The sequence below is a fragment of the Falco cherrug genome, chromosome 11, assembly GCF_023634085.1.
Source record: "Falco cherrug isolate bFalChe1 chromosome 11, bFalChe1.pri, whole genome shotgun sequence".
NCBI lineage: Eukaryota > Metazoa > Chordata > Aves > Falconiformes > Falconidae > Falco > Falco cherrug.
The window spans coordinates 7,784,074-7,807,217 of NC_073707.1; the positions used below are offsets into that span (position 1 = coordinate 7,784,074).

General features: G+C 44.2%; 1 protein-coding gene across 7 annotated transcripts in view; it reads left to right on the forward strand.

Moving 5' to 3' along the window:
- DGKD (diacylglycerol kinase delta) overlaps nt 1–23,144 on the forward strand; it is a 62,422-nt gene that overhangs the window by 31,732 nt on the left and 7,546 nt on the right. For 6 of the 7 annotated variants that reach the window (XM_055723582.1, XM_055723583.1, XM_055723584.1 and 3 more), the window contains 23 exons: nt 58–162; nt 1,008–1,140; nt 2,014–2,120; nt 2,679–2,804; nt 3,881–3,983; nt 4,503–4,665; nt 6,729–6,837; nt 7,592–7,731; nt 8,468–8,552; nt 9,114–9,208; nt 9,309–9,408; nt 9,563–9,836; nt 11,486–11,647; nt 12,431–12,559; nt 13,547–13,643; nt 14,556–14,666; nt 15,430–15,526; nt 16,293–16,400; nt 17,710–17,823; nt 18,235–18,369; nt 21,573–21,724; nt 22,502–22,613; nt 22,780–22,872. In XM_055723582.1, the coding sequence (XP_055579557.1) occupies nt 58–162; nt 1,008–1,140; nt 2,014–2,120; nt 2,679–2,804; nt 3,881–3,983; nt 4,503–4,665; nt 6,729–6,837; nt 7,592–7,731; nt 8,468–8,552; nt 9,114–9,208; nt 9,309–9,408; nt 9,563–9,836; nt 11,486–11,647; nt 12,431–12,559; nt 13,547–13,643; nt 14,556–14,666; nt 15,430–15,526; nt 16,293–16,400; nt 17,710–17,823; nt 18,235–18,369; nt 21,573–21,724; nt 22,502–22,613; nt 22,780–22,872 (2,850 nt within the window). The remainder of the gene's footprint in view (nt 1–57; nt 163–1,007; nt 1,141–2,013; nt 2,121–2,678; nt 2,805–3,880; nt 3,984–4,502; nt 4,666–6,728; nt 6,838–7,591; nt 7,732–8,467; nt 8,553–9,113; nt 9,209–9,308; nt 9,409–9,562; nt 9,837–11,485; nt 11,648–12,430; nt 12,560–13,546; nt 13,644–14,555; nt 14,667–15,429; nt 15,527–16,292; nt 16,401–17,709; nt 17,824–18,234; nt 18,370–21,572; nt 21,725–22,501; nt 22,614–22,779; nt 22,873–23,144) is intronic. The other variant, XR_008734449.1, reaches the window with a different exon arrangement.

Sequence of the window (23,144 nt, forward strand, 5' to 3'; positions counted from 1 at the left end):
CTGTTCTGTCACTGACATGCCCAGAATACACACTATTAATTTTCTCTCACTCTTCAGATTATCACTCCATGTCGGAAGCTCATCCTTTGTGCTGATAACAGAAAAGAGATGGAAGATTGGATTGCAGCGCTGAAGACTGTACAAAACCGTGAACATTTTGAGGTAATAGGAAAATGTGTTCCTTTGCACTCTGTGTCTCGTATTCTAAATAACAGCTTGTTTTGAGATTGGAGTCAGCTTCCAGTTAACTTAATAGAAGTTGGTTTTATTGACTGTAATGGGCATGGCGTTAAGCTTTCTGTAAAATCTATCCCGGATTCACTGAAGTAATTCTCCAAAGAATGCTTGTGGCTTTGTATACTCTCCCTTGGTAACTGTGAGAGCACTTCTCAGAGTATGGGTAGGTTGTGAAACACATTTTGCCCATTGTCTTTTTACTCTTCAGTTACCCTCCTTGTCCTAATTCACGTCTTGCTTGGTCAGTATTTTGCTTACTTCAGTGCATCTGTTTGCTTTCTGGGGCTGTAGTTAGACCAGCACTGCCACCAAAAGGAGCTGTCTTTTGTTTTCCCTACTGTGATGCTTGTCTCCCTGTTGTCTCCTCCCTTATGCTGGCACAAGCATTCCTCTGCCACACAATAAACCAGGTCAAGGGAATTCATCTGGCTGAAAACTTAATCCAACAAAAAAAAACCAGGGAAGGGAAGGATCAACTCCACAGCTGATAACTTCTCCGGTTCATTTCACTACGCTCATTTGTAGCGAGACAAGGATGGGAGGTGGGACAGGAGCAGGAGTGAAGGTGTGGCTTCTTCAAGTAGTCTCTTCTGGCTTAAAGACCTTCTTGAGCTGCAGGTAGTGTGTATAAAGTGTACGCGGCCTACTCTTCCCTAGCAGAGGTTTTCTGTTTCTGCCTTTCCTGACTGCTATGTGCAAGTCTTTGTTTTAAGGAAAGAAAGTTGTGTTGTTCCACTTTAGACTTTGCTGTAATACATTTATTTTGCTAGTCTACCCAGTACAGCATGGACCATTTCTCAGGGATGCATAACTGGTACGCCTGCTCACATGCTCGGCCAACGTACTGCAATGTGTGTCGGGAGGCATTATCTGGAGTCACGTCGCATGGGCTCTCATGTGAAGGTAAACGTGCTCTCTTGTCTCCGGTTTGGGGAGTGCCATCTTCATAGCTCAGTGCCATGTTCCAGAGATAACTGAAGAGGAATGTTAACAGTCTACAAAAAGATGTAGAAAAATGCTGCATAGTACACTGGATAGAGATACAGGCTGTGTATGAGACTGAAGGTCTTTTCTGGGCCTTATGCTGAAACCCTTTGCTGCTGAATCCCTCTGGCTTCACAGAGAATTTTCCTGCAGAAGTCAAGATCAGGGTCTAGGCATTTTGTAAAAGGATAATGGCTGCAATGATGTTTTCATGCTGGTTTTAGTGTTGGACCTGAGAGTAATATAGCTGATATTTTTTTTTTCCCCATTTACACAAATACTGCCATCCCTTAATTAAATTATGCTTCTGAAGGGAACAGATACGTACTTCTGAGGTATCAGATGAAGAGTCATAAGAATACTCTTTTTCATGAGAATAATCATATTTTTAAGAACATTCTTGTTAAGCATTTGAATGCCGGGAGGTTATTCTTTTCCAGCTTTGGCATAGCAGACGTGCTCATACTTCTAGCGTGAATGAGGTTACACCCACACTGTGTAAAAGGATGCAGGCGTGTATGACTCTGTAAATCATGTCAAAGTTAACAAGGTGATAACTAAGCTTTGTACAAGCAACTGGCAAAACTGACAAGGCAAGAATTAATAGCTAGCTCATCTTACTTGGTACGCTTAGAGCTGATAGTTTTGGCAGTGCTAACAAGGGTAGTGTGTGCCCATGCTTTCTTCTGGAGCCAAATATGGTCACTTGGGAAAGCTTTTGCACACACTGCCACATTTTGCGTTCTGAGGCATAAAATCACAGGATTAATATAGTCTTCTTTTCCTCTGCAGTGTGCAAGTTTAAAGCCCACAAGCGATGTGCTGTGCGAGCAACCAATAATTGCAAGTGGACAACTCTGGCCTCTATTGGGAAGGATATCATTGAGGATGAAGATGGGGTAGGCGTTAGTCTTAGTTCTTTTACCCTTTTCTTGATGGAAACACTGGCATGCGCTCTACAGCTTTCTTCACTGTACAAATAACAGATTCTGCCTTTACGTGTTAGTGATGTGGAAAAGACCTTTACTGTCAGAGCATGAGATTCTGTGTGAAAAGTCCAACCAGGGTAGTGAGGACTCCTTAATAGGAAGAGATTCCTGCTATGGACTGGGGGAGTTGAGGCTAGAAAATTGGAGGCATGGGGAACCTAATCTGAGTTTTCACAGAAAAAAAGATGAATGAGTGGTTGGAACAGTACCTTAGCATATGGGATGTCTGATGTAGGTCAGTGTTTCCTGGGTAGCCTGGGGTGAGTCACCTGGTCTCTTTGTGCTTGAGCATGACATAAAATGCTGAAAGAGGTTGTCAAGTGTTTTCTAGAAATTGCCTTTGCTGTCCTTAAACAGTGCGTATAAAGACTCGCCTGTCTCTATGTCTCTGTGCCATAGTGCATCCTGTGCCCTTAAGCTGTTCTCTGGAAAGTCCATGTTGCCTCTCTCCCTCTGTACCATTTGCAGATCTCGATGCCACATCAGTGGTTGGAAGGAAACCTGCCTGTGAGTGCCAAATGCACTGTGTGTGATAAAACCTGTGGCAGTGTCCTACGTTTGCAAGACTGGCGCTGCCTTTGGTGCAAAGCCATGGTAAGTTGAATAAACATGATAATTTCAGTAAAAGGATAGTCTTTGATCAGCTCTGTGGTGTGTTCTTTTAATGACATTTACTTAAAATGAAATCTCTTAATGTGCTGCCAGTATTTGCTGTGAAGGACTTTATTGTTCTTTCTCCAGTTGATAAACAGCTTGCAAGAGATAGAAATTTAAATCTGTGCTGAAAAGTATCACTGTGATGCATAAAATTAAGACTTGAAATAAGAATCTGACTTATCTGCAAGCTTATTTTCTTTTGATAGCGAGCTTTTATAGAAGAATCTAATTACACTAGATATGAATCAGTGTCCCAGGCATGGGAGATGTTGGGTTTTAAGGAGCTGTTATTTGTAATTTCTACAAGCTGAAAACGTAGAACAGAAAAGAAGAAAGAATACTGAGCTATTTTAATAATAGCAATTTCCCTTGCCATTGCAATAGGTTTCTCTTGCCTAACCACTGTAGTGATGCAGATCTTGCTATGTTTCCAGTTGTCTATAATATTAATAAGAGAAGTATCACGAAATATGTGTTTATAATGTGGGGGGCAGGGGCCCAAACCCCAAGCAAACCCTCTACCTTGCAGTCTTCGTGTACTAGAAATAATTGGAGCGCCCTACTCTACTTTGTATTTCCTTTTTTGGGTGGCTTTAGTAATCCCTTCTCTTACCTCTTACGTCCCTCCTGTCTTCCTGCTTTGTTTTTTGCTTTCTTGTTTTCTTGAATTCCCAGCTTTTTCTTCTGTTGCTACTTCTGATCTCTCAACTGAGGCTAGGATTTTGAAAGCAGGATGCTTGAAGGCGCTTAAAGCCCAGAATCTCTTACCTGGTCCTCTCAGCACTCAAAGTGCTAGTCTTATAAATTCAAATGGCAGAAAAATTACACACTAAAGGGAAGAGGAGAATTAGTAGAAGACTGATTAGATCATTCATAAAATAACTGTATTGATTGACATTTCCTTGGATTTGCCCCCTCTTCCTTTCTTACTCTTCCTTTACAACCTCTTGTTGTTGTGTCTTCAGGCCCAAAAGAGTCTGAATGATTGATTATATTTTTGGTGGTATTTTCAGGTACACACAGCATGTAAAGAGTTGTTGCCAAACAAGTGCCCTCTTGGGCTGTGCAAAGTATCTGTCATTCCTCCTACTGCTCTTAACAGCATTGATTCAGATGGTAAGTATGGGCAGTAAGTAGCGCTTTCTTTATCTTCCTCTCATCACAGTCCGTTCAGCTAACACTATTAATGCCAGGCTCTGTCAACTGAAAATTCCGATTTTGGTGTTGCTGAAATTCCAAACTGGAAGACATGGCTGAAGTGTGGCAGTGAATGGTTTGCTTTGCTTTTGCATTTGGTTTATTGCCCTGTAACGTCAGTATTCACTGAGATGTAGCTGTTAAAATTTATTGAGAACAACTATATTGCAGAAGCGGTTTGGGAGGGTTGGAAAAGCTGAAAATTTTGGCATACTGCTAGGAGATAAGTGTGACATTTGGCAGCATGAGGTGTGGTTCGTGCTGGATTCAGGGCTGTGCACATTTGGCGTTTACCCAGTGAGTGCCATAAGCACAAGGAAAGTATTAGCTTCTTCATAGCTGCGCTGGGGTGTGGGGTGTTGGTTTTTTAGCTCACTCTGTCTCCATGCGGCAGCTTCACATCTTGGCTTTTCCTCCCTCTCCCCTTTTCCCCAACAGGTTTCTGGAAAGCTACTTGTCCCCCTTCTTGCACAAGCCCTTTGTTGGTCTTCGTCAACTCAAAAAGTGGAGACAACCAGGGTGTAAAATTTCTACGAAGATTCAAGCAGCTACTGAATCCAGCGCAGGTCTTTGACCTCATGAATGGAGGACCTCACCTTGGGTAAGCAGATATTCTACGGAAGCACACATTCCTTGCAATACCAGAAAAGTACAAGTGATTTATTTGATTATAAGCTCATCTTCAAATGTAACAAGGACTCTATTCCTCAGAGAAGATTGAAAACGTAGGAAGTTTGAGGGGTTTTCCACTCTCTGTGTTTAGTGTTACTGATTAGCTAAAACAAAAAAATGATGTTGAGAAAGGTTATTATTTCCATTCATTGGTAACAGCAGGATAGCTTGAGGGGTTTTGGGGGAATTCCAGAAACACTCCCCTGAAAGAAGACCAAGCTTGCAACCAGAATAAAACTTGTCAGCAGACAGATTTGTAGCAGGCATCCTGATGTACTGTTAGCTTCAGTTAAAGCGGGTGAACAGACAAACGTCACGGATAGCAAATGAATATTATTGAATGAGATTTATCAAGAAGTAACTTACCTGGGAACTATGTGAAACTTCCATCCCTTAAAGATGTTATGGTGATGTGGGGAAAACATCTCTTAGGAGTGCTTTTGGTAAGCACTGCCCTGGGATCTAGGTGACATTTCAGGCTTATTTACCACTAGAATATCTATGGATTGAAAAAAAACCACAAACAACCAACAGTGAGTGCTGTGGAATAAATTCCTTTAGGGTATTTCTGCAGCTCTGTTTAAAAAAAACACGTTTGGTCTCTAGTTTGCCCCCTTCCAAATGTTTCTCTGTTGCATTGTATTTTGAGTAACTTTTGTCATGAATAGGTGCTTCTTATATAAATAAGAGCCAACACGAGGTAGATCTCCTTCATATTTTTCTAAACGTGACTCAAAGTCTATGGCTAAGACCTGTAGGTGCAGGGTTTTTAAATCTGGGACTGTCCACTCCTAGATGAGTGACCCTTAGGTTCTGCTCTTCTGAGGACTGTTGTGGTTTCTTGCCATAGTGCATTGCAAAACTGGCCTTTAGAACTGCAGCATGCTGTCCAGGGGGATGTGTTTGGCTGATAAATAATTTACAGAAAGCTTTTAAAATTAAATATTTTTCTTCTCCTCCTCTGTTGGACTGACTGTAGAGAGGAATTTTGCTTTTAAGCAGGAGAGAAGGGAAGGGAGGGAATCAATTATTTTCTCAAGCTGTGGTACAGACTTCTAAAACAGCTGCTCTCCTATGCTTTCTTAAAAAGGAAATGATGGTACGATGTAAAGGCTGCTTCTTGATAATTTAAATATTCTCAGCTGGTGCCAGTCAAACTGTACCATAAGATGTTGTGATTTCTGATAACCTTTTTTCATGTGTCAACAACACTTGAAGAAATAAGGATTTTCTTGTACTACAGCAAATATTGTTTAGGTAATAATAATAATAAAAAAAATTTACGAAACCAATATAAAAGCAGGCAGTAGTTGTGGAAGATGTTCAGTAAGAAGCATGATTTCAAACAGCTTAAGGGGAGGTTGTTTCTAATATTCTGGAAGGGGTGAATAGAGAATTTCACTTGTCTTGCTGGTGAGTTGTTTGCCTGCCTGCAGGACAGACTAGGCGCCAGAGCATTGATTTACGTTGCTTTCCCAGAAGAAGGACTAAAGCTTGTGAGGCTTTAAATCCTCTTGCAGTTGTCTGCTTACTGAACAACTGTGTGAAGTTCCCACTCTTCAAGCTTTGCTTTAATTGGTGTGGCCTTGAGCGCGAAGGCAGTGACATCAGAGCGCTCCAGTGACAAAAAACTAGTGTTAGGTTGAACACAGCAATTCCGCAAAAAGGAATTAAATTCAATGGATAATCAGTTATCACATGCCTGTTTCCTCTTCTGTTCAGACAAAAGTGTCCTGCTTTAGTAAAGAAGTATGTCTGGGACATATTTTGGTAGTGAATAGCCATTGTAAATTGCTTAGCTGTATTTATAAGTCCTTACTTATAATCATTTTAATTCATTGTAATCTGACAGTGGCCTGCATTCATTGCAAAATCAGAGCCTACTTTAAGCAAATCTGCCATGTTTATTACCTAGATCGGAAGTGTTTATCATTTCTTTCTGTAACAGCTGATTGTTCTTCCCTCATGCTGTTTTCTCTCCCTTGTCCATAGTTTACGCTTATTCCAGAAATTTGACACTTTCCGGATTCTAGTTTGCGGTGGGGACGGAAGTGTTGGCTGGGTTCTCTCCGAAATTGATAGCCTCAACCTTCACAAGCAGGTACCTGCCCAAACAGCTTGGTTGGATGAAAGAGTGGAGTAATAACAACAGCACGGGTTGACGAGGACTTTCTTTGATCATACAGATGTAGCTTGCCCCAGGACTGAAGCTGCTGAAAGCTTTCCACAGCAGTGTTCTTGCAGCAGTTTTCTGCAAGAAGCAGTACTGGGCTAATTCATTATTCCTATCTCTAGTGTTCCTCCACAGCTCCCTCTGACAAGATCCAGCTTTTGGAGTAGCTCTGAGTTACTCCTGCTCTGTTGCCAGCAGAGACTTATTCTCAGAAAGGGCTGCAGTTAGAAAACTGGGAATTCCGCAAGTTGTGCTCATCATCTGTTCTGTTTAATTCTTGTGCTGTAGTTTCTGAGGCTTGGGATAGACAGAAACCTCACTGGAGTAGAAGCATCATACAGAGTTTAGTTTCCATTTTGTCTTGGAGAGATTGCTGCTAATTTCACAGAAAAAGCAATAGCACCACCTGATGGTTAAATAAATACGTCTGTAGCTGGGATTACTTTTAGCAAGGTGCTCCTTGAGATGGTAGCTGTAATGTGCTCCTCAGTTAACAACTGAAAAGCAAAGGAAGTTTTTCCTTACTTGCATGCTCTTCTGGCTGCTTTCCCCATCGAATTGGTTCCTCCTCTCCCTGGGACTAGATGTTTCTCAATGACTGGTCTGTGTAAGGAATCAGTCTTGTTGTGGCTTGTGTTTTCCCATTTGAATATCAGTTTTGGTTTCCTTTTCTCTGATGCAGTGCCAGCTGGGAGTGCTGCCCTTGGGAACAGGGAATGACCTTGCCCGTGTCTTAGGCTGGGGGTCTGCTTGTGATGATGATACCCAGCTCCCGCAGATCCTGGAGAAGCTGGAGAGGGCCAGTACCAAAATGCTGGACAGGTGAGTAACCATCACTAACATCCTCCCCTGCTCAAGAGCTGGGTGAAATGACCCTTCCAGGTGAACTGGGCAGTTCTGGATTCTGCCCAGCAGCTGAGCTTCTTACTGATGCCAATTAATGTGGGGTTTTTTTGATAATCCTCTGTCACCCTTTAGCAGCAAAAGGTAGTCTGGCTTTCTGTGTCACTGCTGCAGAATAGTAATGAGTGAAATTGTCTGACATCCAGTGTCCTCTCTTGTGTTCCAGAGTTCTCAGCAATTGAATTTTCACCCTTACAGTCATGATTTATTTGTTAAGCTCATTTTTTTTTCTTTGTAAATTTGAACCAATTTATCTTGAGTTTGGCTTAGAAATGAAAGCTGAGTGCAGAAATGTACATCTTTACTTCTAGTATTGAAATCGTCTTTATGTCTTTGTACATTTAAAAATGCTTCTTGTCTTTAGAGTTGCATCTTAGCATCTTTTATACTGAATCAAGTAATGCCCATAGGATTTCTGTGAAAGAGAGGGAAGTTCCTTATGCTGTAGAATACTTGTTTGTGGTATCATCCTGCCCTCTTCCTTCAGTTCAGCCCTTCTGCAGTTCTGCTGCAACTCTGTGGCTTCCCTACATCAGTCACGCCCCAACCAAAGTGCAATTTGTTCTGCTTTGAGGTTCTAACCTGTTAGGTCCTTTGGATAGAGGAGGAAATCATCTACCTTCTAGTGACAAGTATGATGCCTCCTTTTCAACAGGTGGAGCATCATGGTGTATGAAACCAAACTCCCTCGCCAGGCCTCCACTTCCACAGTCACTGAAGATTTCAGTGAGGATTCTGAGGTACCTCGTGAGATGCAGAGGGCAGGGGACTGGGAGCAACAGCCTCAGAACAGAAAAGATAGGAGGCAGCGGTTGAGCTTAAGTGGAGCAGGCCTAAGCCATGACTTGGGTGTAGCAGGAGCTAGAAAGATCAGGGGGCTTTAAGTCAATGAAGTGTTATGGAGAAGGATGGAGGTTGAGTTACCAGAGGCAGCAACCATAATGAGGGATGAGAAGATGCTTTGGAACAGGACAGAGAAGAAATTACTGACTTTTATTTGCTGTCATGGCATCACGTTGTTGAAATTGTGGAAAGCTGCACAGCAGTCATAAAAGACCAGTTTTAGATCCACAATAGGTCAGACTCTTAAGAAATGCGCTGCTGCTGAATTCTAGGTTCAGAAGTAGTTTTGTCATCAGATTCAAGTCTTCAGTGAGTAACTGAGCCCTGGACCACATAACTTTTCCAGGGCAAAAGGAACCTGTAGAATGACAGGTACTGTCTGGGGAGCCAGAGTTACATAGCATATGTTGTAATGCTGGGAAGCAGCACCCCAGTGGCTTGTTTCTCACTGTCACCAGGTGCAGAAGATTCTCTTCTATGAAGACTCTGTGGCTGCTCATTTGTCCAAAATTTTGACTTCTGACCAACACTCAGTGGTCATCTCCTCAGCCAAGTGAGTACTTAGCAGACAGTTACTCTTAAGTGAAAGCTGCGCTGTGAAAATCCGGAGACAATCCTTGCATGACTTTGTTTTCACTACCTTCTTTGTCTAGGGTGCTTTGTGAGACAGTGAAAGATTTTGTGGCTCGAGTAGGGAAGGCCTATGAGAAGGCAACAGAAAGCTCAGAGGAATCAGAGGTCATGGCCAGGAAGGTAAATTTGGAAAAGTTGTTTGGGTTTCTACTTCTGAAGTGGGAAACTACTCTGTTTTTGGAGAACTAGGACAGCAGCAGTTCAGCAAGCACTAAAAGAATGAGCTAGCCAGTCTACTGTTAGTTGTACTCAAATGTTCTTCTTCGCCTCATAGTGCTCTGTCCTGAAGGAGAAGCTGGACTCATTGCTGAAGACACTGAACGATGAATCTCAAGCATCTTCATCTCTGCCAAACCCTCCTCCCACCATTGCCGAGGAAACTGAAGATGGTGATGGGTCAGGCAGCGCTTGTGATTCTTCTAGTGACCGGTCAGTGGGCTCATCATGTACTGCACGGCCCCAGATATTTCGTCCCCGAGAACAGCTCATGTTGAGAGCCAACAGCTTGAAAAAAGCCATTCGTCAGATAATAGAGCATGCAGAAAAAGGTAACCTCTTACGAGTCTTGCTTGTGACTTGTTACAGGTTTTTGAGAAGTATAAATTTCCTTTATTCCAGAAGAGAGTAGAGTTCTTTATTAAAAACAGCTTTCCTGAGCTAGAGAAGCTGTTCAGTAAGCCTGGCCATTTAGTTTCAGCATCATCTCTGCCAAGCCCACCTGTTTGAAACATTGCTCGGTAAACGAGCCTGAAGTTGAAGGTATGTTCTCTCCCATAGGGCTGGTTTCGGAAGTTACTACCCTCCCACACTCTGTTCATTTGCGTTTCCTGTCTGTTCCCACCCACACCACAATTGTGTCAGCGCAACTGTTTGTGTGCCCTTGCTGTGCAACAGATCTAAAAATACTTGAGAATAAATTATTTTAAGTATTTTAATTTGGATTGTTTCAGAAATCTCTTTATAATAGAGACCAGCAAAAGAGTGCAGTGGTGCAACTGCAGGAGAGGGCAGGAGCTTCTTAAACTACCTTTGTCACAGGGAAAATCTTATAGCACTGCACCTTGGTGCAAATCAGTTCTGTTCCGGTATTGACTTCCTAGGCAGGTGACCCTCTTCTCCACATCTTGACCCTTACCCCCTTCCGGCCACTCACACCCATAGCTCAAAGTTTCATTTCCTTTGAAAAGCGTCAGTCTCCCAGATGTTAGTCATAAACTCAGTGGTTTAACTTAGACCTAAGGAAGTACTTAACAGCTTATTACTGGAGATAAAAGCATTGAAGTTGCAGATGTGACGTCCAGGCACACCTATGTACTATGAAGAGCTACTTTAGTAAGTTACAGATCGTTGCAATATTGCTTGGATTTCCAGCACTGCACTGTTGTATATAACCTGTCCTGAAGGTGAAGTTATTTGAGATGATGGAAGCTGAGTGAACAGCCTGCTGCTGGTGAAGTGGAGGTCTTGACCTCACTGCTGTCCCACTTCGCTGCTGCTTACCTTATGTCAGCTTCATGTTTCTCGCACTTCTCTTGGAGCCCAACCAATCTGTTCGATCCAGCAAGAAGAGTTTATATTTCTGCTGGGCTAGTGGGTTGGATTGCCTTGTGGGTAGCTTTGATGAGCTCCAGCGTCAGCGCAAAGGGAGGGGAAGAGACTGAAAGAAGAGGGGCTCATCCTCCTGCAGAGGCAGTGAGCTGGTAGATGACTGAGGGCTGTGCTCTGGGAGGGGTTGCTGCGGAGGAAGGCCCGTTGATTACATGCAAAGGAAGTTTTGGGTTTGTTAGGCAGCAAGCTAGCATTTAATTCTTACCAGCTCTTCGGCAAACTCTAGTTATGTTTCAGATGTATTTGTTCAACTTCCCCAAACTGTTTTTCTTCTCCTAGAGTAAGCTATATTCTTTCCTTTCTATTGTTTTTTACCCACTGCTATTTTTTTCCTCCTGATGACATGTGTCTAAGTGCCCTTTTCAAGTGGCTTATCCTATTGCCCCAGGACAGCTGAAGCAAACAGAAAATTCATTAGTCATTTGATGTCCATCTGGTTAGAATTTCTGGCAGCATCTAAATGGGAATAAATGGAAGCCCATCACTTTTAGAGCCTTTAGAGTCCATCCTGTTGTTATTTATATCAGTGGGAGGTGTTCCTTGCTAGAAGAGCTGTGAGGCGCTTCACCTGCTTTCTCTCTTCCTACAGCTGTAGATGAACAGAACGCCCAGACCCAGGAGCAGGAGGGCTTCCTTCTTAGTCTCTCAGCCTCTGAAGAGGGCAAGGAGCTGAGGAACGAGGACAAAATCCCCCTGCAGTCATCACACAGCAGCAGCTATGGAGTGTCCAAAGGGAGGAGCCAGCGGAAAGGTACTGTTCTGGGGCTGCCACCATGCAGATCTTGCCTGCAAATTACAGTTCTGTTAGTTGTAAAAATTGAGGGCAGCGTTACATGCATTACCTTCCAAGTTCTGTTTTTCTATAATTTTTGAGTGATTGCTTTTCAGTAACCAGGCCCTACACATTTCTGTGCTCTAGCCTGCGCATCGTACACCCCCAATTTTTCGCTACATATCTGATGGCTGGTCTATGATCTTAGCATACGGAGCCTAGGATTCAGAAATTTTCTTGCATCTTAGCCAGGAATCTGGGTTCTCTTGGCTTTCAGTGCTTGGACAAGGACAGTCTTGAACATTTTTCATGTCATCTGTCTGATGACATTTCCCTGTAAGCCCCTGCCATCCTTTCCAGGTGACAGAGAATAGAAGCCAGTTTGCTTTAATAACTGTTATGTGAGTAATCTGTTAGAGATCCCTGATTACTGTGGGTGTACTTGGAACTTACCTGAGTATTGACTGGGAGCCAAATACCCTGTCTGTTGTGCTGCTGGCACCAGCTTTTCCTCATCTCCATTTCTAATATTTGCGCGTGGCGTTTTGGTACCTCCAGTGTGTGAGGCTTTCTGGCTGCACATATGCCACATCTCTGTCTCTTAATGACTGGTTCTGTCAACTCTTTGTTTTATGGTGGCCAGAGTGTTTTGCTGTTGAGTGATTCCTGACCTAGTCTTGCTGCTTGGGCTGTGCTGCTATGTGCTGATCTGAATCACAGCATTCTATTTGTCAATAGCCATGTTTGTCTTGTGTTTTACAGCGTCCAAGTCTCCTTGCGAAAGACTAATAAACAAAGGAAGTTTGTCACTGGGTAGCTCTGCATCTCTTCCTCCCCAGACAGGAAACCGGGACAACTTGCCAATGCTGAACACGAAAATCCTCTACCCAAGTAAGTTTAACACCCACCACTTCCCATTTAGGCAGCCAGCTGGAGTATGGGTGACAGCAGCACAGGCTGCAGTCTCCACATGGAAACGTGAAATTGTCCTGCCTGGTGTCCTTTTGTGCAGGGTTGACTTGGAGAGAGATCCCTTTGTGGATAACTTCCCACTAGGGCTGGGAAGTGGAGACTTCGATGGAGCTGTAGTAGTTTCCAGCTTGTAGCTGAGACCTAGACACGGATTTTTAACACTGTGCAGTGACAGAATTTGGATGCCAGTTACAAGGAGATACTGAGCTCAAAGTAACCTTAAGAAGGCTGATACGATGCTGCTGAGAGAGGTTTCTGAGGAGTGGTAACCATAGACTGGGAGCAGCAGTCCCTTTGTGTGAAGGCTGAAGTTACTGGAGGTGCAAAGACCCAGCAGAATTCCCAACTGCCACATCTTATGCAGCAACTTCTTGCCATCGCCATGGCGCTGTCCTTCCACCTCTTCCCCCAAATTACTTGTTCAAATTGTTTCTTCTGGAAGCAGGTAGTTTACTTTGTCTCGACAAAGCTGCTGTTTGTGGACTGCCAGCTATTAATTTAAGAAGCAGGAGGCAGTAATTCTTGAGCAACTTGGAGAATAACTTCAGTCCTACTTCTCTCTCTCTCCTCATTGAAGCAAGGTTGTTGCATGTCTAACTCTGGAACAGAAAAGCTGCTGCAGTGAATACACTCCTATTTCCCATTTCAGTGTGTCTGGACAACTGTGCTGCTGGCCTTACATGCTGCTCTGTCAATCAAAAACCCTGCAGGGAGCCCCAGAAACCTTCCTCCTTATTGACAGAGCTACGCCTTCTGAAGTGGAAGGAAGCACTATTGCTGTTTTCTTTCCACAGTGAATGACAAAAGTTAATATATTCTGCCCTGTTGTCTTGTCTCTGAGGTTGAAGTTTCTTGCTTTTTGCTTGTTATTAATCACACTCTTCCCTGTTGTCAATTTTCCTACAGATATTCGTGCTGGCATGTCTGGTTCTTTGCCTGGGAGCTCTGTCATCAGCCGATTGTTGATTCATGCTGATCCCTTTAACTCTGAGCCTGAAAATCTGTAAGTATGCCCAGGAAGCTGAAGGGAGGGAGTGGGTGTTTCCAAATGGACCTCAGCAGAGAAGCAGATTAGTTAATAGAGCTGAATAATGCACTGCAGCAGCCCAGAGTTATGTAAATGAATTCATACGCTGGTGCCAGTGAGGATCAGCTTGTGTAGTTATACATGCAGTGACACATCTGACACATGGTAGAAGATTTTTAGGGTTTAGGTAAGAATGAAGTCTAGATCAGTCTTCTCCCTAGACTCAGAGATGGCTCTGGCTTCCACTTAGTCGATAGTAACCTGGGAGGGAATCACTACCCTTACAGCATGGAGGCCCAGGAATGGTCACGGGCAGGCCACAGCAGGGGGGGGCATTGGGAAATATGATGTGAAGACTCTCTCAAGCTCTTTCTGCTAAACTGTTGAACAGCAAAAATCCAGTGATACAGACCTTTTAAGTTTTTTTTCATGGGATTCAGTGCCCCTGCGATGAGTAGCTGACACTTCTGGGCTCACTTGTCAGGCTCTATGTTGGTAACACCTTATATAAGCAATTAGCATTGCTAATGTTTTGTGAGACCTTTTACACAATACGGGTGCCCAGCATCATAGCTCTTTGTAAATGAAGTGTAGGCTTCTGAGTATGTTTCTGTGGCAAGGGGAGAATTCCTCTGCAAATCTTGTGGCTGTGAAGTCTTACAGACAGAGGCTGTAGGCCAGGGAGCACACATCAGTAGCTACTTTTGATATTCGTTGTGGGCTTTAGGCAGTTCCCAGCAATGCTTATCAGAGCATGTTGGCATATAGCCTTATTGCTGCTCACCTTTTCATGCAAGAGAATTCTGAGGTGGCCAGAGGGGGCATGTAAGATGTATACCAAGTGGTATGTAGACTTAGGAATGCGAGTTCTGTTCTTTTGTTTGGCAGTGAATGTTACACAGAGAAGTGTGTCATGAATAATTACTTTGGAATTGGACTGGATGCAAAGATTTCTTTGGACTTCAATAACAAACGTGATGAGCACCCAGAGAAATGCAGGTGGGTTTGGATTTGGCTGACGTTGGGTACTACCAGAAGTGACTGAAACCACTTTATCTTTCTGTGTGGTTTTGAAGCCAATTGCGTGCAAGTGTGCGGAATAGGTATATTGTCAAGCTTGTCTTCATAATCTTCCTTCAAGGCTTAAAATCATGATGGAGGAGATAAGTTACTGATTTATTACTGATTCATTGTGCTGTTGTGGCTAGTATAAGATCTTTGAGTAACTGTTGGTCTAGATTTAGTGCATTGGTTCCATTTACTTCATGATCTCACTCAGATTTTTCTCCTGGGCTTGCTATTTAGCCATGAGAGAAGCGCATCTCAGCTCTAAATGGCACAGAGGGTGATTTCAGCCTTGATCCTAACTTAATGCAAACCACAGGTTTGGACCTTTTGAATACCTGGGCAACTACAGGATGCTTTGTTTAGCCTGGGATTGGTGCGTTTTGCTAGACTTGAGCTAATACAGCAAAATGCTGTTGATGTCCTGGTGTATGAGATTGACAAGTTCTGCACCAGGGGAATCTGTGTGTTTCTGGTGGCGTGTGTTAGTCATCCTCAATTCCTACCTAACATTTATTTAAAGAGCAGTAGTTTCCTAGCACAAGTGATGACCATTTTAAGTGTTTGACCCTTTTGGAAGTGAAGTACCTTTGTGTTTTAGGATGTAGGAGGTACCATTTCAATGTGGGGTTTTTTTTCTTTCTAAGTGAAAAAGTAAATGCGTATGCTAACTTTCCTTTTTGATTTGCCCCCTTAGAAGTCGTACTAAAAACATGATGTGGTATGGAGTATTGGGGACCAAGGAGCTGCTACACAGAACATATAAAAACCTGGAGCAGAAAGTCTTGCTGGAGGTGAGGAATTAGCATGCTTTTCTGTTCCTAAAGCTGGGGTGCCTAATTGCATCTCCTTCACATGCTTTGACTTTGGTGTCATGATTCTACTTGGTGACATAAGGGTGTTTCCCTTGCCTACCTGATAGGATGTACTTGCTGTATCTCACCCTGACCTAGCTAAAAGTGGCTTTCCCTGGTTCTGGAAGATAACTTGTGTTCTCATCCTCCTGGCAAGTACTAGCTGTCCCAGCTCAGTGTTCAGCATAGATAAGATTGTCATGTTGTATGTGCTGTCTCGTGTGAACACATAATTTTGGATGGTAGATGCAGTGGAAAACTCTTAATTTAACTATGCTATAATGTGCTTCAAACTGGAAAAGAAATATTCTTGTATAGGCCATGTGCAGCTTAAACAGGTAGCTTGTGGGAAGAGACCTTCATCACAGCAGACTGCATAGGTGTTGCAGAATTTTTACTCCCCTTTCTGGAGGAATAAACCCAAGAGGCTTTGCCAAGTCTCTCAGGTGTGCCTTATTCCTGTTTGGGGAAGAGAAGCAACAGTATCTCTCTAAAATCCATGTCTGCCAAAAGAGATGTGGTTCATGAGACATGAGTGGATACGTTTTACTCTGCTAGGCCAAGAATAAACTGGAAGAAACCTGAATTAATTTATTGCTAAGGTGTGCAGGCTGATTTCTGTTCTTAGAGCATGTGCTCTGGCAGGAGGGGCGCTCTCCTGTTGTGCTGAGAGTAATGTGGTAATGTTGCCTTCATTTTTGTGCAGTGTGATGGGAGGCCAATCCCTTTACCTAGTCTCCAGGGAATTGCTGTACTCAACATTCCCAGCTACGCAGGAGGCACCAACTTCTGGGGGGGAACCAAGGAAGATGATGTGAGTATTCTCTCAGGCAATCCAGGAAATGTTTACTGACTGTTGCTTTTGAAGTCATAGCCCCTGAGAATAGCACTTGGAAGAAGAGGGCAAGGGGCCTGTCTACATGTACTTTCTATGTGAATCACAGATTCACAGAACAGTCAGGGCTGGAAGGGCCCTCTGGAGATCACCTAGTCCAGCCCCCTGCTAAAGCAGGGTCTCCTAGAGCAGGTTGCACAGGGTCGCATCCAGGTGGGTTTGAATGTCTCCAGAGAAGGAGACTCCACAGCCTCTCTGGGCAGCCTGTGCCAATGCTCTGTCACCCTCAAGGTAAAGATCATCTTCCCCATATTCAGAAGGAACTTTTTGTGTCAGTTTGTGCCTGTTGCCCCTTGTCCTGTCTCTGGGCACCACTGAAAAGAACCTGGCCCTGTCCTCGTGATACTTGCCCTTAAGAATATTTGTAGTCATTGATAAGATCCTCTCTCGGTGTTTTTCTTCTCCAGGCTAAACAGCCCCAGCTCTCTCAGCCTTTCCTTATCAGGGAGATGCTCCAGTCCCCCATCATCTTTGTAGCCCTCCTCTGGACCCTTTCCAGTAGTTCCCTGTCTCTCTTAAACTGGGGAGCCCAGAACTGGACCCAGCACTGCAGATGTGGCCTCACCAGGGCAGAGCAGAGGGCAGGATCACCTCCCTCCGCCTGCTGGCCACTCTCCTAACACGCCCCAGGATCCCACTGGCCACCTTGGCTCCAAGGGCACACTGCTGGCCCATGGGCCTGTGCTGGTACACGGGGTTGCTCCTCCCTAGGTGCAGGACCTAGGTGGTGAAGTGGGTAAGATACTGAAATCCAATCTTCAGCAGCTTCACACCCAAGCAGTCTGTAACGATGAGAAAAAAACCAACCAGAACAGACAATTTGGACTTCCAGGAAGAGCTTTAGATTGCCCTCATCCCCTCAGGCTGTGTGAGAAGTAAAGTGCGTTGAAGGCAAGGGGGGGGTTAGATCCAGTCAGAAACACTGTATTATTTGAGATGAAAAATTGCCTACTCTCATAAGAATAAATATTGCCTTGTGGCCTACAGCCTTTGTGTTTGAATTATACTTGAGCTGCCATTAGAAGCACAGTGGGAATATCGAGGCTCTTTTATCTCCCTTCTAGCTCACTGCAGATCTTCATCACTTTCTAGCCTCATCATTAATTTTACACAGATTAAATAGCACAGTTGAAAGTTGACCCCCAGATCTGCACCAATGGGGGGTAAAGGAACCCTCTCTAACAGAGCTGTATGTCAACTGAATTCTCTCTCCCTTCTATCTGGCTAGACATTTACAGCCCCCTCCTTTGATGACAAGATTTTGGAGGTGGTAGCTGTGTTTGGTAGCATGCAGATGGCAGTGTCACGAGTGATAAACCTACAGCATCACCGGATTGCACAGGTATCAGATGCTTTTGTGAGCTCTTTTTGCCTCCCCCATCTCGTGATGTTTTTGACCATTTCAGTCTGTAAAGCTCTCCTTTGTGCTCTCTCTGTTCCGTGAAAAGAGCATCCACCAGGGCTGAAAATGGGCACATTCAGGGGGAATTTGGCATGGAATTGTTTGCTAGCATTCATTGTGGTGGGAGTTAGACCAGCAGTTCAAATACCAGTTAGTCCAGAACCCCACAGCAAATGGTCCCTGCTGCACAAGGGCAAGGCATGCCCCGCCACCCAAGCACATCTTCCTCTAGTAGCACCAAAGCTACAGTACCCGGAGAAGTGCTTTGGAAAGAAAGAGGATGTCTCATATGTCTCATACTTCTGGAAAACCAACATTTTAGAGTTTTTTGGATGCAACCATTTCTTGCAGTGTCGGACAGTGAAGATAGCAATCCTTGGAGAAGAAGGAGTTCCCGTGCAAGTGGATGGAGAAGCCTGGATCCAGCCTCCGGGTTACATTTGGATTGTTCATAAGAACAGGGCACAAACCCTCACCCGAGACAGGGTAAGAGCAGCCTCGCATACACTGTGGAGTATGACATGTTTTGATGTCACGTATTCCTGGAGGGTGTGGCAACAGCCACAGGTGCAAGCTTATCTTTGTGAATCTAAGAAGCATATTTTGCTACACACCATAACTTTTTTTGGAAAGAACATGATTAAACTTGCATTCACCACTTGAGAAATCACATAAATAAGGTTGTTTATGCAAGCTTATTTTGCTTCCTTTTCTAGGTGCCTTGTGACAGCCTTTCTTAACATGCTTGCATGCTGTTTTTCCCACAGGATGCCTGCCTCACCGAGTGCTGCAGATTGCCTAGATGCAGCTGTTCAATGTTTTGATTTCTCATTATTGTTCAATATGTGCCTTATACCTCATTGACCAAGTAAAGCAGTGTCTAATGTCTTGTTCAGCATTGTCTGTCTGTCTCATCTCATAATTTTCAAATGTCTGATGCGTACCAGCACACAAATAAGTGTCCTTTTAGTTTTACTGTATTACTGAGTATTGGTAAGCCAAAGAAAAGGATAAAGGCCTTGGTGTGGCATAAACAGGCTTTATGGATCCTCCCAACTCTGTAACTGTCCATGCATAAAGAGTTCAATTGGTAGCAGCTCTTAATACTTTCCAGCATAATGCCCCTTTAACCAGCCTCCAGAGCAAATCTGTCCTCTGCAAAGGACTGACCTCCTGAATAACAAGAAAAGAGAGAGCAAAGAAGAGTAAAAAGGGAAAGCAGCCTGATACAGGCCTGAGGCACATTGCCTGGCAGGAAGTTGCAAGTATGATGGGATGAAGAGAAAGCAAAAGCAGGTGTACAAAGCCCCTGTCATGGTAGGACAGGGCAATACCCAAGACCCCTAGGAGAGAACAGTGAGTATTTACATTTATCATAGAATCATAGAATAGTTTGGGTTGGAATGGACCTTTAAAGGTTATCTAGTCCAACTCTTCTGCACTGAGCAGGGACATCTTCAACTGGATCAGGTTGCTCAGGGCCCCATCCAACCTGACCTTGAATGTTTCCAGGGATGGGGCATCTACAGCCTCTCTGGGAAAACCTGTTCCAGTGTTTCACCACCCTCATTGTAAAAAATTCCTTGTTTGTATCTAGTCTGATTCTACCCTCTTTTAGTTTAAAACCATTATCCCCTGTCCTGTCACCCCTTGGTGCAAATGTTGTGGAGAGGAGGAGACGGGAATAGTGCACACAGTCTCTTAACCTGGAGGGTAAGAGAGCTTCTGCAATGTCACACTGAGACTTGGAGGGGGAGTGACTGAAGGAGACAGCACAGAGAGCAAGGGGAAACAGAGTTCCTGCTGTAAAGATTGCTGCTGTAAAGGCAGAAGGGAGAAAAGGAGAGGCAGCCTGTCTGTGGGTATGGTGGGAAAGGTGAAGCACAACAGGTAGGACACACAAGTCCCTAGTGAGTGTGCTGTGTGTAGGGCCATCTGAAGCCATCACTATGATTGTACCATTCTGCTCCTCATTGCCTGCAAACCCAGTTTTGCAGGCATGAAACTACCACTGGGGAAGAGGTTCCAGTTTTGCAGAGCAACTTTCAGCTTTTGTCTTGAATGTGAGCTTATCCTTATTTTTCCTGCTGTCCTTTTGATCGTTGTTGCACACCCCTTCCTTCACAGAGCAAATCTGTCCTATGCAGTAGATGAAGCGGGGTCCTCTCTTCATGTGTGTGGCCCTGTACCTTTGGTAGCATTTTTCAAATATGATTTGGGATATTTAGTTTCCTAAACTGAAGATGGAAAAACCTCAAATTCCCTCACGTGGCCTCACCTGGGCAACTGAAGAGTCATCAGCAAGGTTGAGATCAGTGGGTAGCTTGCACTAATGAGAGCCTAATTGTGTCCTGTATGAGAGGAGCAGTAGGGGAAGGGAATGCTTTACTACAGGGCTTCACAAGTATTTGCAGATGCAGGAGAATGGCATGTCCCCAGAACCTTGAGTCATCCCCAAAGGCAGTTGTGTTCTGGTGGGCACTGGCTTTTCTGTGCCATCCGTCTCCTCTCTCTGCTGTTAGTCCTGTGCACCTTTCCAAGTCTGGACTTGTCGCAGCACTCTCCATCTAGCTGGCTGCAACAAGGTCTTTTACCATCTCGTACCAGCACACTCTTCATACCAGTCCCTCTGCTGCCTTCTCCTTGCCTCATCCAGGGCATGTGTTCTCTCTGCTTCTTCCCTCCTCCCTTTCTTCCTCGACTGCTCTCTCTTCATTGCCTCTCAACCACTTACCAGAACCAGCCGCAGCTGCACCTTGTCTACATCAACCAACCCACCGCCCCTGAAGCCAGCCCACAGCTGTACATTATCAATGCTAATTAACCCAGCTTCATTCCTCTACATGTACTCATCTTAATTGACTGTCCAGGCCCAGGATCCATGACAGCCATTTTTCTTCCCCTTTCCCATCCACCCAATCTCCTTTCCTTTTCAGGCTCCCCAAATGCTGGTTTGGGGGTTTTGGGGTTTTTTTCCATGAAAACGTCACACCCCTGCTTCTTATCCTCATCTTCTCTGAATTATTCTTCCTATTTCAATCTACCCCTCCCATGCTACCTTCTCCTGTCTAACCTCTCCTGCCATTTCTTGCACTCACTGATCCATTTCTTCTTGTCCTGGGGCTTTGTGTATCAGTTTTCATTCTCACCATATACAATTTTGATCCTTCTGCATTGGATCTGGTTTGCTTCTTCCTGTACCACTAGCTGATGCCAGCAGGAATATCAGTAAGGGTGCAAGTGTGACAGGTCCTTGCTCTTAGTTCAGCTGCTTGTCCCACCAGTTACTGAGGAAGCCCAGTTTACTTCCAGATGTGGAGGAGCCTTGAACATTTTTAATTTCCACCTCTGAGATGTCTCAGTCGTATGAAGTGTAGAGGCAATATAGCTATTCAAAGGAAGGGCTGCCACCAGTAGGGAATGAGTGGATTTTGCTAATCTGGCCCTCAGAATTGGCCAAACGATTTTGACTAAAACAAGGCTTAAGCAAAAATGAAGCCAGGGTAAGCATGTGGCATGGAAAACTTCAGCCCAGACAGCTAGTTACCAAAGTTATAAGCAGCTGAACAACTGGGTACTGCAAAGAAAAGTGTCTCTACCAGATCTACATGTTTTACAGGCATAGGCACAGCCATTGTTTTTATAGGAGCTTTACAAGATATCTTACGGTTTGCTTACTGTGTTTTTAGGCATTTGAGAGCACCCTGAAGTCCTGGGAGGACAAACAGAAGTGTGAGTTGTCTCGACCCTCCTCTTTCTCTCTGCAACCAGAGATCATGTCTGAAGAAGAATCTACCCAGATCAACCAGTTTGGTCAAGCTGCAGGTGCTCTGATCCACAGGTGGGACTCAATTTGCTTTTGGTGAATAGAGTTCTCCTTTGGTGCCTGAAGTTCTTGTCCTACTCCCTGTTCCTGGAGATATTTCTGTTCACTCTTACCTTCTGCAGTGCTGGTCCATATCATAGAGTGTAGCATAATTCATTATGCACTGTCCCAGCTGCATGAGGACCGAAGTCAAGTGAAGTTTCTTAGGTCATTCTGAACAAAGAATGTTACTTTCGTGAATAAACTTGGACCCTTTAATCCTGAAAGAACCCATTATCTTTGAATATCAATGATTTTTATCAGAAATGAAACAAAGGCCTCTCTAGGAGATCAGATGACAAGTTGGGTTCTTGTAACCCTGATGACCAGTAGAGGTTTCTGGAAGAAGTCACTGTATGCTCATCCTTTAGTTAGGTGTTCAGCTCCTTGGTCTGGGTCTCAGAGAAAGTTCCCAGAGTCACATTAGAGAAGTGTTAATTAAAACTGCCATATATGTAGCTGCCTTTCACATCACTATGGCCATACTGAAATGTGTAGGTCGTATTTCAAACTGATCTCAACTTGTGTAGAGAATTGAATCTGCATCTGGAGTTGTGCATGTGAAATCTGCCTTGCTTTGCCTGTGCATGCTCACTACAGCAGGGAGAATGGCCCTGCTTTGCCAGAGGCTGTGCCCCTCCCATGCTTTCTCTCTGCTCTTGTCACTCAGATGGGTATTAAAAAGAGGTACCCAGTCAGAAAAGATCTCCTGCTTTGAGCATATGCTGATGCAACATGTAATTCTCTCTTTAGCATTCGGGAAATAGCCCAATCCTATCAGGACATGGAACAGGAGCTTGCCCATGCTGTCAATGCCAGCTCCAAGTCTATGGACAAAGTCTACGCTAAATCCAAGTCTACAGAGGTACTTCACTCACTTGGCATCTTCCGTTTTGTCCTTACTCCGTAGCTCTTGGTTTTCCTTTCTGATTGACCAAAAGTAGGCCTTGCTTGTCTAAAACAACTTCCTATTGACTGCTCAGACTTCTGCATTTCCAGGCTTAATTTGCGCATGAATTGCTTCCCCGCAGGGTCTGAACTGCAGCCTTGTTGTAGAGATGGTGAATAATGTCAAGGCCCTGCATAATGAGACAGAGCTGCTGCTGGCGGGCAAGATGGCACTGGTAAGAAGCACAAAGCAGGAGTAAAGCAGCCTCTCACTTTCTCTGCTCTCCTACTGTTGCCTGGCAAGCAACATTTTGCTGGTCTTGGTCGTCGTTGCCTTTGTAAGAAGTCAGTTTAAATGTTATCATCCAGGAGTTGGGATGGTGTTGCTACATAGGCATGATGCGCAGTCAAGCTAGCTTGTGTGGGGTTTAGAGCTCAGAAAAGATGGAAGTTGTTAACTTGGCAATGTCTGGGCAGAGTGCCTGCTGTGCACTTCCTTTTAAAAGGA